We start from the raw sequence: 14687 nt of genomic DNA, 5'->3' as shown, positions 1-14687 counted from the left end.
CAAAACCAAATTAAACCCTGTGGCTCGTGACGATACATTGATGTGTAAAGACACAAAACGATCGGTCTGTGCAAGACACTGAACAGTATTTATATAATTTTTTACCTCTGATTCACCACAATGTCCGAACTGTCCTGAGCGCGTTCTCGTCTTCTTTTTCAGCCAGGCGCATGATGCATCTTCTTCTTCTTGCTTTATGGCAGATCACAGACTTATAAGTGCATTACCGCCACCTATCTCTCAAATGGACCATTGACAGTTCAGACACTGCGGTGAATCAGAGGTAAAAAATGATATAAATACTGTTCAGTTTCTTGCACAGACCAATCGTTTCGTGTCTTTACACATCAATGTATCGTCACAAGCCGCAGGGTTTAATTTGGTTTTGTTTGTGTATGTTTTTTTTTTGACTCTCAAAGGCGTGATTCTCATTCACTTCCATTATATGACTGACAGACTGCAACGGTTTGAGTTAAAAATCTTCGTTTGTGTTCTACTGAAGAAACAAAGTCACCTACGTCTTGGATGCCCTGGGGTAAGCAGATAAACATCAAATTTTCATTTTTGGGCGAACTATCCCTTTAATATTGCTATACATTTACCAACTGGAGAGTAAATGAGTCACAGTGCATCTGACAGCAATTGAGTTGAATTGTCAAGGGAATGATGTTAGAACTCCAGAATAAGCAAGTTATTCTGCATGTAATTGTAATGCAATACAATTTATTTGTTATTAAATTTATTTTTACTTTAAATTTAAGTTTACTTTATATACTAAATGTGAAAGGGTCAAAATAATTAATTGTGAAAGGTAAAATTAACACTGTAATTTAAACAAATTGTATTTTTTTTTGTTAAATCAAACAATAACTGGTGCATTCCCTGTTACATACCATAACTTCTATAAATTCACATTAGACCATATTGGTATAATCTACTTCTGGATTCATTTGCTCTTTGTCTTAGAAGCAAACAAAACATCTCTTGGTTACATATTGCATTGACTTCTAAGCTGATAATTTCTGTTCACTAAATGTGATCAGCATTAGAATGTCTTTGTTCTAAAATAGTTTTATGTCTAATTGTTTTCACTTTGCATCTCTTGGTGGAGTTAAGGCTGAAACTGAAATAAAGACTGATGTCCCCCAGGGATAAATACTGAGCCCGCTGCTCTTTAGCATTTACACGTTTCATCCTGGCCAGCTTTTAAAGTTGACTTGGCCTGATTTATCATTTTCATAGAGCTTTTCTATTCATTGTACGGTGTTCAGGTATCCTATTCTATTCATTACTTGGTCAAATCAAAAACCTCGACTGAATCAACTTCCCTAAAAAAGTGACAAAACAGACATTAATTGAACAGTACCAAACAAGCATGTTTAATTCACAATGACATATTTGACAGTAATATATCAAAAAACATTTCTGCTGGCATGGTACTTTTAAAATCCTCAGTGATACAAACACTCCGTCAGCACATTTATACTGTAAGCTCATCTTTACTCTACAGATTTCTAAGAAATTCACTAAACAACTAATAATAAAGACTAGTAGTATTTCTGTTTTTCATAAATTGCATATTTTCACCAAATGCTAAAGTTTGCAGATATAAATAAATAGTGTCGTGAAGAGTTCATATATCATATGTTTTTCCCCAATGAAGGCCACTGAGTAGATTGTGTGGCACCCCAAATGATGAGTTCAACCCAAACCTACTTCTGTGTATTTCAGAAAGCAACTCCCTTGTCTTTTGGTTTACAAATTTTGCTTGGTTTCTAAAAGCTTTCCATATAACCACAAGTATATTTGGTCATGCACAAATTAATGTTTTCCACTAATCTGAGGAGGTCCCTTCACTTTTTTGACAGCATAGACAAAACATGTCACCTTCCAGCATATATATACATATATATTCTTTTTACAGCATTTTCACCTCCTTTTTTGATTGACAACAACAGAACAAACAAGGCATCAGCTTTTATAAAAACCAATAAGAGAATGTTTGTCTAGTTCCTACACTGACTAGATTCAGTGCTATAACACAGCAGATTGAATTATAGGCTTGGTGAAGTACTGTCGACACATCTTCTGATGTCTAATAAAAGAGATCATCTAAAAAAAAAAAAGTGAAAGATTGAACAGCAATCTTTGAAAACATCATCTAAAAATACTCTCGGTTAAAGCATAGATCATTTGTTGTGAAAGTTAAATATATTTTATTTAAACCTCTAATGTCATATCACCTAATCTTACAAAAAGCTCCTTGAAAAAAATACTGAATTACCAATAACTTAAATACATACATTATTACATCTCTCACAAAATTGAAAGTTTGAATATGACTAAGAAAACAAAGTGTGAAGAATAAAACAGAAAACACATATGGGTAGAAAAAACTGGTCCATACATTTCTACTTGGTCCAGCAGCTGAACGTTAAAATTGCTTGTCGTTGCATTACATCCACAGGAGGACACAAATGTCTGATGTCTTGTATTTAGAGAAGCTTTGGCACGGACACACCAATCAGACGATGCGGTAAACACACATGCAGAGGAGGCCAGCCTTGCTCTCCAGCCTATTTATATTGTCTGTATGTTGGTGTGGTATCTGAGATATAGGGCTGTGTGGTGTATGTGTGTTATCATGAGTGTGTTTGGGCTCAGTTCTTCTCACAGCATGGCAGAAATCAGTCAGCTGATCCAATACACATCGTTACCCTTAACAGAACAGAATGTTCTGTGTCTATCCTGCTTCTCGCTCACAATGACGATTCCACCTCACTAGTCATGATCACAATGGATTCTGGCCTGCTCGTTTCCTCCACAGACTCGCTGATGATCTCCAGAGATGTAGCAGAAATACTGGTTACAGTTGGGGTTTTGGCTTCACACGATTTATTCGCATCTACAGCTCCATCAGGAGGCTTCGCGGAATCAACGGCACCACAGCAGAGCTTTGGTGCACACTGCGTTCTACAGGAGAGCTCGCAGAGTGAAGTGCGAGACTCAGAGTTCACCGTTACGAATTCCGGTTGAATGGTTGTAGCGTGGATGCCCTCATCGTGGAAAAAGTCCTTGATACGCTTGGCTACGTCCATGTAGGACGTGGGGTCGTGGCATTTGATGTGCGCGGTGGCGATTATGCGACTGCCCGCTAGCTGCCAGATGTGCAGCTCGTGCACCGCCAACACGCCCTCCAGTTCCCGCAGGCGAGCGTTGAGCTGATGCATGTCGATTTGCTTGGGCACGGTCTGTAGCAGGATAAGTGCAGACTCCTTCAACAATGGGTATGTGGTGTAGAGGAGGATACAGACCATAATGATGCAAAGCGTGGGGTCAAGATAAAGCACCCAACAGGGTCCTGCTATTTTGGTGCCGTTAGTTACTGCACTGCTGATATTGAGTGAATGGTCTGCGCAATGTTGGCCCACACAAGGGTTCTCACAGATTTCGCCCGGCTTGCATGGATTCCATACTAATATGAAGATGATGGCGTTGATTACCACGATAACCGAGCCGAGAGCGTCGCCCAGCACGTGCAGGAAAACACCCCGCATGTTGAGCTGGGATGCCGAGTCGTGTCCATTCTCGAGCTCTTCATACGGAGCGCTGCCGTTAATCTGCAAATCCAGGCTGTCACTGTGACACATCTCTACGGAGGAGAAAGTAAGCAAGTATGAAAATTCCAAGAAAATCTGCACAAAACAGCAGTTTGTATATTTTAATTGAAATTAATCAGCAGTAATACTTTGCTCCATTTACCTTGGAAAGACAAACTTTTCAACTTCTGAGGAACTTTTTAACAAATTTGAGGAAATGTGGGTGTATAAAAACACTGGAATGTTTCACTATTTGTACAACTTGTTTGTATTCACAGCATTCCAGACAACAGTATGGGAGCAGTGTCAAGTGGAATGTGGTGTGGAGTTACATTATTTTTTTACTGTAGTGAGAAGGAATTATTTTTTGAAAGACTGTGTTTCTCTGGCTCAAAGTGTGTCTCATGCCAACTAGCAGGGACCAAGTGGAGAATAGAAAATTGTATTGGATTACAGAACACTTTGAGAGGGGAGGGGAAACTATTGTTGCTCCACTCACATACTCTGTTCCAGACCAGCTTTTAAATATGTGCTGATATTTAGTAAAATGTGATATTGCTTGTGATAGTTCACCCCAAAATACTCAATGTCGTTTCAAATCTGTACAACCTATTCTGAGGAACACAAAGAAAGAGATCTAGAATAGGGCTGCACGATTAATCGAATACTATTGTCATGCGCATTTTGTTAGTAAAGCCGGTTCTGTGATTAGTACTAAATCTGCAGATTTAGCTTGTCAGTGAACTACGGCTCTGTGTAGTAAATGCTGCTCCATCTGAAAGCACATGAAAATACCACATTTAATAACATGTTTTTACTCCAAAATCACTTCATAATGTCAGTCGAGTGTTTGAAATAAATCCTTCTGAGAGATGACGTGGCTTCTTACACAGAATAAGGCACACAACATATTTCATAGTATTCTAAGCAGTGATAAAGGCTATGTCGATTAGCATTGCATTATTATATACTTTAGTATAATAAAAATTATTATAAGACGAACTCAGATAAACCATATATTGTCGTAGTCGTGTGTTTATTAAGTCACGTTGAAATCATGAAAGCAGTTGAATCTTCTGTTTATTCAGCTGCAGCGATAGGCATTTTCTGGGTTTCTTCTGCAAGGCGTATTTGGAGTTTCAGCGTGAGAGCGCCCTCTGGCCTTCGGATGGAGATTTACTGCTGATCACAGAACCGTGCTTCACTGAAAGATACGCATGACAATCGCAGCTTCTGCCTAATCGCGATTTAATTTCGATTAATCGTGCAGCCCTAATTTAGAAGAATATTTTTACCTATATAATTAATGCTGATGGAGCCCAAAAACAACATTGAACCCCACTGACTTTTATTACATAGGCAAAAACAGTATTCCACAGCAGAAAGTATAGGCTTGTTCACACCAAGAATGATAACAATAACTGCAACAATAACTATATTAACATCTACACCATCGCACAATCCCATTCTGTTTATTTTAAGCACACGCTGCAGTCATTTCCTGCTCTTTAAAGTCTTTTTAAAGTGGATTCTAGAGGTGTGCAATATTAACAAAAAAATTATATTACGATAACAATAATTAAACAATATTTTGCTGAGTGTGTTTTTGTGCTGATACCTTGGCTGGTTTAGGCCTGTCATGTGTATATATAAATATAACATTAAAACCGGCAATAGGCGATGACAAGTCCCTGAGTAACTCATTGAATCATTCTTTAAAACGATTCGTTTAGAAACAAAGCAAGCGATTGTCTTTATGAATGGATCATTTAATTATTGACTCAAATGATTTGTTCAAAAACCGATTCATTCAGGAATGAAACATTGCAGTGCTGCTTTGAGATGCACAAATGTCCTGTTCTGGCTTTGTTGGGAACTATTTTTGTTGGCGAAACAGAAAAAAAAAAGACAATATTATGTCTAACATGCATCTCACTTAATATTAACTTCTTGTTTGTTGAACTGTTGTATAAAATCAATACAACATTTGCGATCGCGCTTCCCATATTCAGGAAAACAACACTCTTGTCTGATATTGGCTAAATATGTCATATCTTCTAAATATAAAAAACAACCCATACAGGGATCTTTTTTGCTTCCATAACTTGAATTATAGGGACATTGTAACTGTATTCTAATAGGCTTTATCACAAAGTGAATGCTTTTGGACTCTCAATCATCATTGCTCTGTGTCATTATAATTATAGCTATAGTGTGGACTTCCCTATTCTCAGAATTAGAACAATTATTAAAACTTTATAGTTTGATCGACCTTGGTGTGCCAACCAATGTAAAGTTCTTCCAAAAGCCGGCTGTGGGTGATGTAACCCATCTGTTCATCTCTCATGTGATGTGACCCATCTGTTCAGATTTCATCTGGGGTGTCTTAAACATGCAAGCAGACAAGGCCTTGGTTGAAATTGCTCTAGATAAGCCGAGTGACTGTTTCAGCTTGTATTTGGAATAAACTGCTTTTGTTGAAAGAACATATCTATACAATTCTGCTTATCAGATAAACACAGATAAAAGCACAGAAAGAAAGTGTTTGCACATGATCTTCACTGGTAATGAGCTGCCATGCCATCCCATTGTTGTGAATCCATGGAAACAAAGTGCATTTAACCTAATTATGCAAAAGCGCAAGGTTGATTGCTGCTCAAACTATCACAAAAACGGATTAATCAAATAAATAGTGTGTGATAATGGACAGGCAAGCAGCAGAAGGAAAACCTCTAAGGCCAGTTACACACCAAGTCATTGGTCAGCTGGTGCGGTCCAATGACAGGCCTTTGTTGAGCATCTGTCGGCACAGTTTTTGCGGTAAGTTCGTCACTGTTTGCACTAGTCAGACGCCGTCTGCGGCTTTTTGGCGCATGTTGAACTGGCTTTGGTAAGAGAGATCACTCTGATTGGCTGTTTAGCTTAGCGAACCAGTGCACAACAAGGAAAACAGAAGTGGCAAACCGTTTCTCATTATTATTTATTTATACACCTCCTGTTCTTCCTTTCTTCTTCTACAAGAACAAGACCAAGGGCTGATAATGCCAGTTCCATTTGCATCTTATTAGATATATTTTAATATAAAAAAAAAAAAAATCATATGAAGCGAGAAAATAACGAAAACGGCAGTTAGCACTGCTTATGGTTTACGGTTTGTATATCTGCAGTTCTACTTCTGGTTTCCCTTTTTGAATAAAGAATACAGACTACTGCCACCTGCTGGTACAGATAGCTAGTTACTAAAATGCAGGCACAGAAGGTATGCGCTAGTTGGCTGTTGGTGTAGGCGTAGTTCGCTTCTGCAGTGTGTTCAAATGCAACTTACTGGCCCAGACGCAGACGGGACGGCAACACCGTCACCAATAGTTCTTTGATGTTGGCTTGGTGTGTCACAGCCGGGCCGGTTGTCGCTCTTTTTATTCATTGTCTTTTTTTCTCTATCACATGTTTTAGTAATCATCATAAATTATAAATCATTTGAAAGCTTAAAACCTCAAAATTCATCCTGTGAAAACCATTTTGAAATCGGACATTGCGTTACCATGGAAATGTTACTTTAAAATCTTTTAGTGGACTCCTCCCCCTTAGTGGGCGGTGTCAAGTGTCATATTACAAAATGTATTAGGGGCTTTTAGAATCAAACCTTTTTATAAGCTTGACAAAATTCATATCGTCGGAAAGGTCTGAGTCTCAAGATTCCATATTTTGTGATAGACGTAATACTGACAGAGAAAGTTAGACATTTGTGGCAGAAAAATGCATCAAAATATTCCTATGGAGTTTGGATAGCACCCGGTAACTGTTTGTGGTATAACACCCAAAAGAAAATCTCACAGGAACCTCAATTCTTTTTATATCAACTTCAAATTTGGAACATAACTTATTTAGACATAAGGCTTTAATTTTTTGGATTCAAAAATATTTTGAAAAATATTTATTTTATATAAAATAAAGAAATGGTACAGTGTATTTTCTTTACAGTAAATTTAAACTTCTATAACTTTTTGATACTTTCATATTTTGAAATGATTCCACTTCTGCAATAATCTGCAGATTGTCTTAAAAAAAAAAAAAGAGTCCAACCACAAGTCTGTATTTATGAATTATAACTATTTAAGTTTGGATAGTGCACTTCCACATTTATGTTCAAAAATGGGGGATGACACTTAAGGGGTTAAGAAACTGAACTGTTAGCTGACCACCTACGTGGCTTTGATTGAAGGCTATTTGACAGTCCCCAAACAAAGCCCAGAACCGTCACCAGAGCTACGACTAGCGTGATCAGTGATCATGTCCAACAGCATTGTGACCCCAAATTCCTACATGGTCTTAATAAATTACCTAACTACCAATCTCTGCATTTATCTATAAAAAAAATATAAAATAAAAAAATCAGTGACAGCTAATACAAAATCACCACAATTCTACTGTAGTAATAGTATAGTAACTATATGTTAGCAGAAACCATGTAACCATAGTTTAATTTAGCCAAAACCAGCCTGGTTGACTAGTCTTTGCTGGTCTTCAGGCTGGTTTTAGAGGAGTTTTGACCACTTCTTTAGCTGGTCAGGCTGGGGGACCAGCTGAACATCAGCTTGACCAGCATAGGTTGGTTTTAGCTTTTTTTTCTCTCAACTTTTCACAACTTAAACAGTTGTGCATTATAATTAAGGTATTTACTTACAGTTTACCCAAAAATGTCAATCCTGTCATCCTTTGCACACCTTAATGTCATTCCAAACCACTAAACAGTTTTGGTTACCACTTTTTAAACAAACTTAGATGATTCCTGGTAACCAAATAGTTTAGCTACGACTGACTTCTACTGTATGGACAAAAGCCCCACGGAGACATTTCTCAAAATATCTTCTTTTACGTTCCACAAAACAAAGTCATACAGGTTTGAAATGACATGAGGGTGGCATACATGATGCCATAATTCATTTTGGGGTGAACAATCGCTCGAACTGAATGTGTTTTGTTGCCAGTGGTTGCAGACTAACAAACATGCCCAACAAGAAACAAAAGCCCCGAGAGGAAAGTTTTGCACACGTTTCTCCCGTTACACCATCCTACTTTAATCTAATACATACCCGATCCCGCTTCTTTTGTATAATTAAGAATATCTATCTAGTGACCATATGAATAAGTTTTAATGACACAAACCCGATTTACCGGCTCTGCTCCGGTCCGGATTAACGCCATTAGGGCTGTTGTTCTGATTCCCGACCAGATTATTGGTCTCCTCGCCCGTGGACCGACTATCCTCCAGCGTCTCACACCGGCGCATCTTCCCGTTCTTGTGTTTTTTGTGCCCCCCGTGGCTGTGGCCGTGTCCTCCGTGGGAATGGCCGTGTCCGCCGACTCCGGCGTGCCCATGAAAGAGACAGAGCCCAAACAGGTTGACCAGCAGCCCCGCAGCCCCCACCCCAATCACCACCTCGGGCTTCTCGATCTCATGGGGCTCCGTGAAGCGCTCGATGGCCTCCAGGATGATGGTGAAGCAGAGCGCGGTGAGGAACACGGCGTTGACCAGCGCGCCCATCACCTCGGCCCGGATCCAGCCGAACGTGTTTTTGTTGGTGGACTGGGTCTGCTCCGCGAAACGCACCGCCACCAGAGCCACGACCAGCGCGATCACGTCCGACAGCATATGAAAGGAGTCCGATATGAATGGATCATTTAATTATTGACTCAAATGATTTGTTCAAAAACCGATTCATTCAGGAATGAAACATTGCAGTGCTGCTTTGAGATGCACAAATGTCCTGTTCTGGCTTTGTTGGGAACTATTTTTGTTGGCGAAACAGAAAAAAAAAAGACAATATTATGTCTAACATGCATCTCACTTAATATTAACTTCTTGTTTGTTGAACTGTTGTATAAAATCAATACAACATTTGCGATCGCGCTTCCCATATTCAGGAAAACAACACTCTTGTCTGATATTGGCTAAATATGTCATATCTTCTAAATATAAAAAACAACCCATACAGGGATCTTTTTTGCTTCCATAACTTGAATTATAGGGACATTGTAACTGTATTCTAATAGGCTTTATCACAAAGTGAATGCTTTTGGACTCTCAATCATCATTGCTCTGTGTCATTATAATTATAGCTATAGTGTGGACTTCCCTATTCTCAGAATTAGAACAATTATTAAAACTTTATAGTTTGATCGACCTTGGTGTGCCAACCAATGTAAAGTTCTTCCAAAAGCCGGCTGTGGGTGATGTAACCCATCTGTTCATCTCTCATGTGATGTGACCCATCTGTTCAGATTTCATCTGGGGTGTCTTAAACATGCAAGCAGACAAGGCCTTGGTTGAAATTGCTCTAGATAAGCCGAGTGACTGTTTCAGCTTGTATTTGGAATAAACTGCTTTTGTTGAAAGAACATATCTATACAATTCTGCTTATCAGATAAACACAGATAAAAGCACAGAAAGAAAGTGTTTGCACATGATCTTCACTGGTAATGAGCTGCCATGCCATCCCATTGTTGTGAATCCATGGAAACAAAGTGCATTTAACCTAATTATGCAAAAGCGCAAGGTTGATTGCTGCTCAAACTATCACAAAAACGGATTAATCAAATAAATAGTGTGTGATAATGGACAGGCAAGCAGCATAAGGAAAACCTCTAAGGCCAGTTACACACCAAGTCATTGGTCAGCTGGTGCGGTCCAATGACAGGCCTTTGTTGAGCATCTGTCGGCACAGTTTTTGCGGTAAGTTCGTCACTGTTTGCACTAGTCAGACGCCGTCTGCGGCTTTTTGGCGCATGTTGAACTGGCTTTGGTAAGAGAGATCACTCTGATTGGCTGTTTAGCTTAGCGAACCAGTGCACAACAAGGAAAACAGAAGTTTTCTCATTATTCTCATTATTATTTATTTATACACCTCCTGTTCTTCCTTTCTTCTTCTACAAGAACAAGTGATAATGCCGATAATGCCAGTTCCATTTGCATCTTATTAGATATATTTTAATATAAAAAAAAAAAAAATCATATGAAGCGAGAAAATAACGAAAACGGCAGTTAGCACTGCTTATGGTTTACGGTTTGTATATCTGCAGTTCTACTTCTGGTTTCCCTTTTTGAATAAAGAATACAGACTACTGCCACCTGCTGGTACAGATAGCTAGTTACTAAAATGCAGGCACAGAAGGTATGCGCTAGTTGGCTGTTGGTGTAGGCGTAGTTCGCTTCTGCAGTGTGTTCAAATGCAACTTACTGGCCCAGACGCAGACGGGACGGCAACACCGTCACCAATAGTTCTTTGATGTTGGCTTGGTGTGTCACAGCCGGGCCGGTTGTCGCTCTTTTTATTCATTGTCTTTTTTTCTCTATCACATGTTTTAGTAATCATCATAAATTATAAATCATTTGAAAGCTTAAAACCTCAAAATTCATCCTGTGAAAACCATTTTGAAATCGGACATTGCGTTACCATGGAAATGTTACTTTAAAATCTTTTAGTGGACTCCTCCCCCTTAGTGGGCGGTGTCAAGTGTCATATTACAAAATGTATTAGGGGCTTTTAGAATCAAACCTTTTTATAAGCTTGACAAAATTCATATCGTCGGAAAGGTCTGAGTCTCAAGATTCCATATTTTGTGATAGACGTAATACTGACAGAGAAAGTTAGACATTTGTGGCAGAAAAATGCATCAAAATATTCCTATGGAGTTTGGATAGCACCCGGTAACTGTTTGTGGTATAACACCCAAAAGAAAATCTCACAGGAACCTCAATTCTTTTTATATCAACTTCAAATTTGGAACATAACTTATTTAGACATAAGGCTTTAATTTTTTGGATTCAAAAATATTTTGAAAAATATTTATTTTATATAAAATAAAGAAATGGTACAGTGTATTTTCTTTACAGTAAATTTAAACTTCTATAACTTTTTGATACTTTCATATTTTGAAATGATTCCACTTCTGCAATAATCTGCAGATTGTCTTAAAAAAAAAAAAAGAGTCCAACCACAAGTCTGTATTTATGAATTATAACTATTTAAGTTTGGATAGTGCACTTCCACATTTATGTTCAAAAATGGGGGATGACACTTAAGGGGTTAAGAAACTGAACTGTTAGCTGACCACCTACGTGGCTTTGATTGAAGGCTATTTGACAGTCCCCAAACAAAGCCCAGAACCGTCACCAGAGCTACGACTAGCGTGATCAGTGATCATGTCCAACAGCATTGTGACCCCAAATTCCTACATGGTCTTAATAAATTACCTAACTACCAATCTCTGCATTTATCTATAAAAAAAATATAAAATAAAAAAATCAGTGACAGCTAATACAAAATCACCACAATTCTACTGTAGTAATAGTATAGTAACTATATGTTAGCAGAAACCATGTAACCATAGTTTAATTTAGCCAAAACCAGCCTGGTTGACTAGTCTTTGCTGGTCTTCAGGCTGGTTTTAGAGGAGTTTTGACCACTTCTTTAGCTGGTCAGGCTGGGGGACCAGCTGAACATCAGCTTGACCAGCATAGGTTGGTTTTAGCTTTTTTTTCTCTCAACTTTTCACAACTTAAACAGTTGTGCATTATAATTAAGGTATTTACTTACAGTTTACCCAAAAATGTCAATCCTGTCATCCTTTGCACACCTTAATGTCATTCCAAACCACTAAACAGTTTTGGTTACCACTTTTTAAACAAACTTAGATGATTCCTGGTAACCAAATAGTTTAGCTACGACTGACTTCTACTGTATGGACAAAAGCCCCACGGAGACATTTCTCAAAATATCTTCTTTTACGTTCCACAAAACAAAGTCATACAGGTTTGAAATGACATGAGGGTGGCATACATGATGCCATAATTCATTTTGGGGTGAACAATCGCTCGAACTGAATGTGTTTTGTTGCCAGTGGTTGCAGACTAACAAACATGCCCAACAAGAAACAAAAGCCCCGAGAGGAAAGTTTTGCACACGTTTCTCCCGTTACACCATCCTACTTTAATCTAATACATACCCGATCCCGCTTCTTTTGTATAATTAAGAATATCTATCTAGTGACCATATGAATAAGTTTTAATGACACAAACCCGATTTACCGGCTCTGCTCCGGTCCGGATTAACGCCATTAGGGCTGTTGTTCTGATTCCCGACCAGATTATTGGTCTCCTCGCCCGTGGACCGACTATCCTCCAGCGTCTCACACCGGCGCACCTTCCCGTTCTTGTGTTTTTTGTGCCCCCCGTGGCTGTGGCCGTGTCCTCCGTGGGAATGGCCGTGTCCGCCGACTCCGGCGTGCCCATGAAAGAGACAGAGCCCAAACAGGTTGACCAGCAGCCCCGCAGCCCCCACCCCAATCACCACCTCGGGCTTCTCGATCTCATGGGGCTCCGTGAAGCGCTCGATGGCCTCCAGGATGATGGTGAAGCAGAGCGCGGTGAGGAACACGGCGTTGACCAGCGCGCCCATCACCTCGGCCCGGATCCAGCCGAACGTGTTTTTGTTGGTGGACTGGGTCTGCTCCGCGAAACGCACCGCCACCAGAGCCACGACCAGCGCGATCACGTCCGACAGCATATGAAAGGAGTCCGACAGCATCGCTAGAGAAGACGTGATCCGGCTCACCACCACCTCCACGATGAAAAAGCCGAAGGTGAGCGACAGCATGCAGAGCAGGCGGACCCGGTTCGGCGCGCAGGCCATGATTCCGCCGCGATACGAACACTCGTCTTCTGTCTCCCGTCTGCAGACGGCTGAAACTTTGCACCCGGACCGGCGAACTTTCCACACGGAACACGCTCAGCGTCAGGCCACGCCCACACTCGCCTGCGATTGGCTGAACGCTTGGGATCGAGGAAAATTTAACTCGTTACAGGAAAAGCGAAGAATTGCATTACTAAATTCAGACCCCTTGTCCAAATACCCACACTTCCCTGATAGCACACGTACATCACCGAGTGATATAATTGCGAATAATCACAATTATAAAAATAAAACGGAAAATATTATCAACCCTTTATTCTAATAAAACATTAATCCCAGTAATAAAACATCTATAAAATGACAATACAACACATTATCTTTGATAAAATAATGCAGTGTTATGACCAAAAATGAAGTGTTGTTCCACTGTACTGTACAAATGCTACAAATAAATAAAAGCAGAAATCTTATTTCCTAATGTACACAACATACAAAAAAATGAATAATAATATTATTATATATATATATACTCTTGACTTGATCAGACTAATGCACCACTTTCAGTAGTACATTGTGGTTCATGGTTAGCGGATGCCCTGCATTTCTCTAGGCTTTGGTGAATAAATCTTTTCTTCTTCACCAAGAGCCGGTATATACATGTTAGCCCATTGATGCCTCTTTACAAGACGATGTTCTTGAGGTTTAGTGATCAGTCTGCTCTCAGGTCTGCTGTTCTCCTTGCCATCTCCTGCAAAGTGAACCCTCTTCTTTCCCGGAGAGATGTTCTCTTCATTCTCTGTCAAAAACAGAATTATGACATTCTCATGCTTTCAAGGTAAATATATACAAGTATTTTCTTTCATTACAGGATCTTTAACCCAAATAATGTTGGCTAAAAAGACTAAATTCAGTTATGCTTTCCTTGTTGCTGCACACTGCCCTCCTCAGCCTTCACAAGTGTTGTTTGTTGGCCTCATTACTGTCAGACTTTCACAATCTTTCATCACTTGAACTGAGATGATTATAATAATTTAATTTTAACGCACAGCCACCACAAATCAGACATTAGCACCTCGTTTTACTTTGAGATTGTTCTGGGGTTAAATACAGATTTAGTCATAACAAGAAATAGTTTAATAGCTATGATACCATTTTTGAAATCAAATTTTTACATAGCTATGACAGGAAACACTGGCATCTAACGATGCCTTACCGTGCGTTCACACCGCCGCCGTCGAGAGCGTCAAAGTGGCCGGAAGTCATTCATTTTCAAATGGCGCTCTTCCACTGCGTGGTACGACTCGGCTCAGTACGTCAGGGCACGATTCGGCTCGGCTCGGTTTGCGTTTCCACTGCAGTTCAGTACCGCTTTAGAGTGGGTGGGATTATTCACATG

The 14687-nt window shown here is 39.5% G+C and overlaps 2 protein-coding genes across 5 annotated transcripts in view; both read right to left on the bottom strand.

Annotated features, from left to right (window-relative positions):
* Positions 1-1361: 1361 nt before the first annotated feature.
* On the bottom strand, positions 1362-13520 carry LOC107685764 (zinc transporter 1-like). 3 transcript variants are annotated; one of them, XM_016482470.1, is made up of 3 exons: positions 13173-13520; positions 8766-9259; positions 1362-3652 (listed from the first exon to the last, which is right to left on the bottom strand). In XM_016482470.1, exons 1-3 carry the CDS (start codon positions 13289-13291, stop codon positions 2760-2762), a joined length of 1506 nt encoding a protein of 501 aa, XP_016337956.1. In that variant the 5' UTR covers positions 13292-13520; the 3' UTR covers positions 1362-2759. The 3 variants fall into 3 exon arrangements, with proteins under 3 accessions (XP_016337956.1, XP_016337957.1, XP_016337958.1); XM_016482471.1 differs by lacking the exon at positions 8766-9259 and having other exon boundaries at positions 12679-13520; XM_016482472.1 differs by lacking the exon at positions 8766-9259 and having other exon boundaries at positions 12688-13520.
* Positions 13521-13613: 93 nt separating this feature from the next.
* Positions 13614-14687, bottom strand: part of nek2 (NIMA-related kinase 2) — a 10591-nt gene continuing 9517 nt past the window's right edge. Inside the window, exon 8 of one of the 2 annotated variants that reach the window (XM_016482473.1) lies at positions 13614-14087. In XM_016482473.1, coding sequence (XP_016337959.1) covers positions 13876-14087 — 212 coding nt within the window. In that variant the 3' untranslated portion in view covers positions 13614-13875. The remainder of the gene's footprint in view (positions 14088-14687) is intronic. The other variant, XM_016482475.1, reaches the window with a different exon arrangement.

The sequence above is a fragment of the Sinocyclocheilus anshuiensis genome, unplaced genomic scaffold (genome assembly GCF_001515605.1).
Source record: "Sinocyclocheilus anshuiensis isolate Anshui unplaced genomic scaffold, SAMN03320099.WGS_v1.1 scaffold617, whole genome shotgun sequence".
NCBI classification, from domain to species: domain Eukaryota; kingdom Metazoa; phylum Chordata; class Actinopteri; order Cypriniformes; family Cyprinidae; genus Sinocyclocheilus; species Sinocyclocheilus anshuiensis.
The sequence above is the reverse complement of the archived record's forward strand: the minus strand, read 5'-3'. Positions and strand labels throughout refer to the sequence as shown.